The 9,795-nt window shown below is 40.7% G+C and overlaps 1 protein-coding gene across 1 annotated transcript; it reads left to right on the top strand.

Annotated features, from left to right (window-relative positions):
- The first annotated feature begins 1,236 nt into the window (after positions 1-1,236).
- LOC114467046 (potassium voltage-gated channel subfamily A member 3) lies at positions 1,237-9,795 on the top strand. The gene is made up of 2 exons (XM_028453023.1): positions 1,237-4,333; positions 9,008-9,795. Exon 1 carries the CDS (start codon positions 1,575-1,577, stop codon positions 3,144-3,146), a length of 1,572 nt encoding a protein of 523 aa, XP_028308824.1. The 5' UTR covers positions 1,237-1,574; the 3' UTR covers positions 3,147-4,333; positions 9,008-9,795.

Here is a 9,795-nt window from a genome sequence, read left to right on the forward strand (position 1 = left end):
ATGTATTTGATGCAGGATCCAGTTCTGTGTGCTGGTCCCAGTGCCCTCTGAGGCACTATTACACCTGTAACTCCTCACATGGATCATGATCAATTCTCACACACAGGAAGGCACAGGGCTTGAGTTTATAAGGGATGCTCATCACCAACGGGTTCCTGAAGGAGATCAGTTCACAGTGTGTTAGCATCACACTTCAGGATAACCTCGCAGGAGGAGCAGCCATTCACACTTTGTTTCCAACCCACTGATATAATAATAGTTCCTAAATAGAATGGTGTCGCACTGGAAAATAAACTTCAGTTATGGAAAATGTGCCATATTTATTTTAAATCATGTTTCTACAGCACTCGACTCTTTTTCAATATCAGTGGGGGGAAAAATATTTTTTAATAAAGTTTTCATTTATCCTCCCATAAAATTCCCTGTTGACTGTAATTCCATTTTCCTTTGTTTTGTTTTATTTTTTAACCATGTCTGCATTTGTCATTATGGCTTAATGATTTTTTGGGGGGTTTTTTTCTGCAAGAAATAGATGAATCCATTTATTATATTGCGTAAGTGTTACTGTCATACGCACTCAAGAAAAGGTAAGCTAGACTTTATCAAAACTTTATTATTCTCAAAGGTTATTATTATGGATTTTTGACCAAATAAAGCAAAAAAAAAAAAAAAAACAGTACATATTGGAGCTTTAAAAGGAAAGATGTAAAGTTGTCCTGGTAGTATGTGGTCACAAGGATAAATACAATTAATTGATCTCGTCATTGCAAGAAAAACAAACATATTTATCAAGAAGCGTGAGATAAGTAAATATTATGAACTTTATTGTTTTATGGTTTTTGTACAATGTTTTGTAATTGTCTGTCTTGGGGACTGCAGATGGAAATGAGCTCCAAGAGCTAAAGTCTGGTACAAAACATATTTTCATATGCTGATTAATGCTCCTGTACGTGGTCCCTGTCAAATAAAAATGAAATTAAATTAACTAATTGTGTTGATGATGTTTCAGTTTGTGAGCTACATCTTAACTATCTTTGTGTTTGTCATTTGTTCGTTTTTTTTTTGTTTTGTTTTGTTTTGTTTTGAAGAATCTGTTGCTGTGGACACAATATGACTATCTTATCGTTTTATTTCCAAATCTGTCAAAGTAAACGAGCACCGAGGTGACGCGTAATGATGGTGCGTCTTTAGACCTTGTTTAAAACGAGGATGGGTTGGATGAGAAGAATGTGTGCGTGTGTGTGCGTGTGTGATAAGACTGGGAGAGAGGCAGAAAGAGGCGGGCACGCCCCAGACGACGGAACGTGTTGAATGACGCCCGTCTGTTGCTTCCTCTGGATGTCTGTCCTGCGATTGGTGGAGGACAGTAAATGGTACCCAGCTCTAGTGTGCTGTGGGCGGGTGGAAGGGATGTTTATAAACCCAATGTCCTCCCGTGGGCGGGAGCAGCAACAGTAAGGAGTTAAAGTGAAGCCAAGGAGGGAGAGACGTGGTGGAGACGCGGCGGCGACGGCGGCTGTGGTTGACCGGGGAGGGCGTCCTTGACCCCGGTCGGTGTGCGTCCTCAGCCGCGCATGGACGACCACCTCAGCCTACTGCAATCACTCCCACCGAGCGTTACCAAAACCCGGGGCGATAACCTTGTGAACCACGGATACACGGAACCCGACACCGACGTCATGACCGTGGTGGCGTGTGACAACATGCTGGAGGAGTCCGCGGCTCTCCCGGGCCACCACTCTTTGGACCGATACGAACCGGACCACGAATGCTGCGAGCGCGTGGTGATCAACATCTCAGGGCTACGGTTTGAGACACAGCTTAAGACTCTGTCCCAGTTTCCTGAGACGCTCCTGGGGGACCCCAAGAAGAGGATGAGGTACTTTGATCCTCTCAGGAATGAATACTTTTTTGATCGGAATCGACCCAGCTTTGATGCCATCCTCTATTACTATCAGTCCGGAGGGCGCATCAGAAGACCTGTTAACGTTCCCATTGACATTTTCTCGGAGGAGATCCGCTTCTATGAGCTGGGTGAGGAGGCTATGGAGAAGTTCAGAGAGGATGAAGGCTTCATAAAGGAGGAGGAGCGGCCACTGCCAGAGAATGAGTTCCAAAGGCAGGTGTGGCTGCTGTTTGAATACCCTGAGAGCTCTGGACCTGCACGAGGAATAGCAATAGTGTCTGTCCTGGTCATTCTCATCTCCATCGTCATCTTCTGCTTAGAGACACTGCCGGAGTTCAGGGACGACAACCGGGATCCGATCATCATCGCACCTGTGATAAATGGCACCCTTCCTTATTTCATCAGCCCGTTCTCAGATCCGTTCTTTGTCGTGGAAACTCTGTGTATCATCTGGTTCTCCTTCGAACTGCTGGTGCGCTTCTTCGCGTGCCCGAGTAAAGCCACGTTCTCCAAGAACATCATGAATATCATTGACATCGTGGCCATCATTCCTTACTTCATCACCCTGGGGACAGAGCTGGCGGAGAGACAGGGGAACGGACAGCAGGCCATGTCGTTGGCCATCCTGCGCGTCATCAGGCTCGTGCGCGTGTTTCGCATTTTCAAGCTGTCGCGTCACTCCAAGGGGCTTCAAATTCTGGGACAGACTCTGAAGGCCAGCATGCGTGAGCTGGGCTTGCTCATCTTCTTTCTGTTCATCGGGGTCATCCTCTTCTCCAGCGCTGTTTACTTCGCGGAGGCGGACGACCCAGATTCGGGCTTTAGCAGCATCCCGGACGCGTTCTGGTGGGCTGTGGTCACCATGACTACAGTGGGCTACGGGGACATGCACCCCGTCACGATAGGAGGGAAAATCGTGGGATCCCTGTGCGCAATCGCGGGCGTGCTGACGATCGCCCTGCCTGTGCCCGTGATCGTGTCCAACTTCAATTACTTCTACCACAGAGAGACCGATGGAGAGGAGCAGGCTCACTACCTACACGTGGGCAGCTGTCAACCTCTGTCGGACGCGGAGGAGCTGAAAAAGACGCGCTCCTCCTCCACGTCCTCCCTCAGCAAGAGCGAGTACATGGTGATAGAGGACAGCGCGTTCAAACAGCATCCCAACTTCCCCAGCAGTCCCCAGAATAACTCCCAGAACTGTGTGAACATCCACAAAAAGATCTTCACTGACGTGTAGCAGATCAAAACACGTTGGAGTCCTGGAAGCAGGATGGCTCGCACGTGTCGCCACGCACGCAGCTGGTCTCTGTCGTGGCGCGCAATGCACAGCGTGGATCAGAAGAGGACAAAAACAAAGAAAGAAAGAAAGAAAGAAAGAAAGAAAGAAAGAAAGAAAGAAAGAAAGCGCAAATCCTGCCTGTTCAGTGATGTCTCTTTGCGATCCATCAAAAAATGTCAGGATTTTTTTTCTTGATCATTTCAGTGCCATGTTTTTCATACAACTCTGGCTCTAGAGAAGCCATTCAGATAAAAAATAAATAAAAATAAAAATAAAATAAAAGACCTGCTGTGCATTGTGCAATAACAAGTATAGGATCACAGCAGGTCGACATACATAAGCTTTACGACTGAGAGATGAGTAGAAACAAGGGAGACACATATATTGTATTAACATTAACGTCATGAGTCGTGATTGTAGCCTGTGTATAATAATCCGAATCATTTTTAAATGTGTGTGTGTGGTTCAAACACATCATGTGATGTCTGGAAAACACAGTTCCGCATATATAGCCTATATTAGACCGTTTTGTGCTATGCCTTTATCGTGCGTTAAAAAGTCTAGTCCAAATATTACTGCCTTTTAAAAAAAAAAATTAAAAAAAAAAAAGAAAAAAAAAGACCCCTGGTACAGTTCAGTATGCAGTTCATAAGGTGCCATGTAAACAGTGTCTCGTGATCTGTAAGTGAAAGTTGAGAAACAGAAACGCTTGTAAGCGATCAAAGATGCTGGATGCCTCAAATATAGCTGGCTGTGATGTAGTCTCCATGACGACGGTCGTTTCCTCAGTAACCCCCAGCCATCGTTGCCATGGCACCCTTGTTTCCACAGTAACCTCCCGGATGGATTGGGAAGCATTATTAGAGATCCGTATCGGAATAGCATATGTCCAATTATCTAATGAAACCATCGAGCGGTGCGTGCGTAAAATACAAAGAAAAACAAGCAACTCGTTGACAAATCGTACCCTGTGACCTTGAAAACGAAGAGATTTAAGCCTGTTGATGTGTTGTTAAACTACCCTGTGAATGGAGAATGAGTCACTGAGCAGCACGAGAGGAATTATGAATGAACTGGGAGTGCTTTGATGGATGCAGTATCATGGATACCCAACAGAGGCCGCAGCGCTACCACTAACCAAACTGGTAAGTTCTGAACAATGTCACGCGCTCCTTTGTCTTCTGTATTATTTATGACTGTTTTATTGTTAACTGTAGACGTCATTATTGAAGCATGTCATTTCTGGTGGGATAAAATGTGTTGTGCAACATTCAAGATGCTTATATATCAAACATTTAGGTAAAAGTGAAACAAAACAAAACAAACAAAAAAAAAAAAAAACACTTTCTCTTCTCAATGTATAAAGACAAACAGCATTTACATATATTTTGAAATAATTTCTCATCAAAGTATATTTAGTTTGCAGATCAATGTTCTAGTAAAGCTGGCATCGGTTCTACATGCGCGTCAGAATTTGTGCAGCTTGCACAGGTTGCCTTTCACCTTCAGGTGACTTTGGATGCCAACTGCATCTCAACCAAGCTATAGTCCCCGTGTTGCCCCCTGGTGGCCACTATTCAGGTGGCAGATGCACATTTAATGGCTGATGTGCAGATTTATGAGGACCTTTAACTTTGACTGTAGTTTGTCTGAAGCACAGATGTGTTTCAAAGGACAAACAAAAAAGACTGTCAACCTTTTTTTTTTTTGGTCTGCATGTGTGTTTTGTTTATAGCAATGCATAGAGCTGGACAATATAGACCAACACTCATATCTCAATACTTTTTCTCAAATAATAATAATAATGCATTGGATTTTATACAGCGCTTTATCATAGACACTCAAAGTGCTTTAGAGAATTAAGGCATTATTATTTCACTCCACTCTTAGTGGTGGTAAGCTACTATTGTAGCCACAGCTGCCCTGGGGCAGACTTATGAAAGTGAGGCTGCCATAGTGCGCCCTCGGCCCTTCCGACCACCACCAACACTCACTCACACACTACATTCATACTAGGCAATGTGGGTGAAGTGTCTTGCCCAAGGACACTATGACAGATCCCACTGGAGTGACTGTCCCCCACTGTGGCACCTGGAATTCTCAATGTCTCCCATCCATTAATTGAAATAAAGTCTTACCAAAAAGACAATTCGGGGTTAAAATTGCTGATACAAAATGCCACACAGGCACATTTATTAACAAACAGCTGCACAATATGTTCCGTTTAAGTCTTTTTCTCCACTACGGGACAGCACGTGTGAGTGAGTTATAGGGATGTAACGATTAATCGTAAGGCAGTTAAAAATCGATTCATAGGTATCACGGTTGACATCGATACTTTAAAATTTGAATCGCAGTACTTTTTTTAAACAGCAGAGGGCACTATATATTTATCCCTTCTCTTGTCCAGCAGTGTACGCGGCGGGCAGAATCTGCTACTACTTTCTTTCTGGCCGCCTTCTACTCTTAAACATGTTCATAAATGATTCCTTACCCTTTTAGCACCGAAAGATTATCTGTAATATGACCTGAATATCTGTAAAAGTCACGTTTTTCTAATAGCTCTGTCTGCTAGCATAGCTTCTCTTCTTCACTGCAAGAATCTGCATGCCAACCAACCACTGGGTTTCCAGCGCCCTCTGCTGGTTCAAACAAATATCTGAAGTAAATCAGTTCAATGACTGTTTTTTTTTTTTTTAAGTCCAATTGTTAAGGCGCAAAATACATTTTCAGTTTCACTTTTAAAAAGAAAAAGAACTATTATGCAGTTTTGCATTGTTTACTATAGAACCAGAATTTAAATTAATAGGCTTCTTCTTCATTTGTATTATTCCTTTATTTATTCAATTCAAGATGTATTTTTAGTTAAATTGCATTGTTTTGAATAGTTTATCAAGGGATTCTTTTGACAATGAAAAATAAAAGGAAAATAGTACAGTATTTTCTAGGAATATTTTTCAGTCATTTGTGTAGAGTTCCATCTTGTAAAAGAAATCGTGAGAGAATCGTATCGTGAACCCAGTATCGTGAATCGAATCGTATCGGGAGTTGAGTGAATCGTTACATCCCTAGTGAGTTATGTATTGTTACAATCAGCAATCCATCTAACTGTGCTTTTCATGCTGTTATTAAAAATAGAGAAAGCAGTGACTCCTAAAACAGGTATTTTGATACAAAATAAGCTATGAAAATTTATATATTCATATAGTTCATATTGTATTTTTTTATATAGCCAAAATAGAAACGTCAATATATTTTTAATCTCGATATATCGGCCATCCCTCGTAATGCAATGTTTTATACAATATATTTTACGAGTAAGGGCTGGATCATAATGAACCCACTCTCCTTTAATGGTGGTCCCAAAGGTCAAACACTGACATTTTACACAACGACCTCTTCATTGATTTTCCAATACCTCCTCAATACCGCCCCTGATATTAGCTTCATATTTCTTCTTGGAAAACTGTAATCAGACATGTGACCTCCTCGTTTCTCACATTGTGTTCAATCTCAACATGTTGCAAATGTCAATGCGGATGAAACACATTGTTAATTTATCAAGGTGGAGTTAGATCTAGCAATGACCTTGGTACTGATGGATAAACGTCTCTCTTTAGTTTTGAGTTGAAACACAATATACAAACCCTGCAGATATTATTTCCTCATTAATCCAGGGGCGTAAATTGGTTCATTTCTAGTGTAACATATAATAAATGGATCATCAACCCAGCTCTTCTAGATTTAACAGAAGACAGACTTTTTTTTGTGAACACTCAACGCTTCACTCAAAGCTCGATAATGCAAATTAGTACTACCAAGTTTCTGCCTCTCCTCTTCCTCCGTCTATCTGGTTCACTGTGCACCATGTGTCAAACTCAAGGTGCCAGGGTCAAATTCGGCCCCTTTGAGCATCTAATTCAGCCTGTAGGAGGAAGTAAAAATGACAGAAGAAACATGTATCATTGTGTAAATTACAAAATAATTCAGTGGTAGATATTGCAGTCCCTCCAAATACACATGGATACAAATTTCTACACATTTCTATCACATGATGGCAGTCATTTTTTGATCTCACATTGATGAAAAAAAAAAAAAAATCAAAAATCCAACAAATTTCCTCAAATTATTCTACTAAATTAAAATAACAATTATTGTAATATCAAGAAAATGTAAGTTATTTTAAGTTTAAGGTCACTTAATGCTTAAATATTGTCTTTCTCCAATATACTTTATTAGTATTTTATTTGTATTGTACTAGGTCACATTAAAGTTGAAAAGGCTCTCTTTCCTGCCTAAAATCTGTGGCCCAATTCAGATCAAACTGGTCTGTATGTGGCCCCCTAACTAGAATGTCTTTGACACACCTGATTTAGTGTTAATCTAATTCGGCCTGTGGTAGAAAGCAAAATTGACAGTGAAAACATGAATCGTTGCGTAAATTACCAACAATTATAGATATCTCAACCCTTCCAAATGCACAAATTCAATGAAACTCAACAAATTATTTGCAGAGCTCATAGTTCCCATGCTTAGACCACATGATGGCAGTCATTTTTCATCTCAAATTGTGTAAAGGACTCCCAACTTTTCCAAAATCCGGCAATTAACCTCAAATTATTCGACAAAATATCCATAAATTAAATTAAAAAATGGTCACAAAATCAAGAAAATTTAGGGGAAGATGGACTGATATAAATGTCACTTATTTATTGGATATTTTCAGTGTCTGTACTTACATACTTTATGTGTCATTCATACATGGATGTGCAAACTAGGGCACATTAATGTTGAAAATATCTCGATAGTTTTTCTCAAATAATAATAATAATGCATTGGATTTTATCCAGCGCTTTATCATGGACACTCAAAGTGCTTTACAGAATTAAGGCATTATTCTTTCACTCCACTCTTAGTGGTGGTAAGCTACTATTGTAGCCACAGCTGCCCTGGGGCAGACTTATGAAAGTGAGGCTGCCATAGTGTGCCATCGGCCCTTCCGACCACCATCAACACTCACTCACACACTACATTCATACTAGGCAATGTGGGTGAAGTATCTTGCCCAAGGACACTATGACAGATACCACTGGAGTGACTGTCCCCCACTGTGGCACCTGGAATTCTCAATGTCTCCCATCCATTAATTGAAATAAAGTCTTACCAGAAAGACAATTCGGGGTTAAAATTGCTGATACAAAATGCCACACAGGCACATTTATTAACAGAAAGGTAGAAGGGGGGGAATTATTTGTATTTGTATTATTATTGTTATTATTTATTTCATTGCATTTTATTTCCTCAAAACTGTTTTTGCCATGTGCACCTTTTTCAAACAACTCATACAGCAGAAATAAATGTAAGGCCACACTTTCACTACTCCCATGGGCAATACATAGGTTTTATAATTCCACGGCAGTGTGTACAGCAGATGATAAAAAAGCAAATTACCCTTTGATTCAGGCTTGTTTTTCCTCTGTTTCTGTCGTATAGAAAGTTATGTCATAGCTTTTCTCGTTCTTTAGTCATGATAAACTGTGTGGTTATAATAATCTCTATTATTATTATTATTATTATTATTATTATTATTATTACCGGTATATATTTTTCTGTTCTTATGGTTAAATCTGTTCCTGTGCCGACTTCCTAAAACCTCCAATGACTCCAATCAGATGGCCTCCTATTTAGGTGCATTGATTTGATCCTAGTGCTAAATTAAACATGAAGGACTTTTGAAAAACACTCACTGATAATCGTTAGGAAAATGTTCCTGTTTCAAGGAATCTCCACTGACCTTTGGAAATGGTTTTTCCCTGTAGAGCTGCTGTGATTCTGGTCTTCCTGTCGGGCCAAAGGAAAGAAGTGAGATGGAAAAAGCCTTCTGGATCAGCTCCTTCCTGCCTGCCCTGTTTCTCTCTACTGGTTCTTTCAAACATGGACTAACAAGTGGTGCCTGACAGATTGATCCCTTTAGTGGACATGAAATGTTCCATGTATGGTTTTCTTACTGCATTTTTTTGTATTTTGCTTTTCAAATGGAAATCCATGTGGACTGTATTACAAGCTCTGTTTCACCACAAAATTGCTCGCCACAAAATTCTAAAGGACAGATTCAGGAAACAATGCACATTCCACATTCCTGGAAATAATGGAACGTACACTCTCTGTGCCCTTGTTAATTAACAAAGTGATATTCACCGTGGACCAAAAGTGACTTGTCAAATGTGGCAAAAAGTGAAAAAAAAACAAAAAAAAACCCAGAGGCCATCTGTATTTTACTGATATAACTGTGATACTAATCAAAGACTGTTAGCCATATGCCTTTGTAAGCTCTCTGTGCTCAGTATTGGTAACATGTAAAACACACAACTAATGTACGTGTGCTGGTTGCTGCTCTTCCCTCGATGTATTTGTGGAGAACAATACAGATGCAGTCGTATTTGTGTCCTAAACATGCTTGCACATGTCTGGGACTGCTGTGTCCTGTCTCACAGTGCACTCTGGTGTATTGTGACGGGACTAAAATGTTGTCAGGGGAAAGCTGCGGGTGGCAGTGTTTGTTCTCTGTTCATTTTTGTCGTCTCAAACATGACTAATGTGGAGCATT

The sequence above is a fragment of the Gouania willdenowi genome, chromosome 7 (genome assembly GCF_900634775.1).
Source record: "Gouania willdenowi chromosome 7, fGouWil2.1, whole genome shotgun sequence".
Classification (NCBI taxonomy): Eukaryota; Metazoa; Chordata; class Actinopteri; order Blenniiformes; family Gobiesocidae; genus Gouania; species Gouania willdenowi.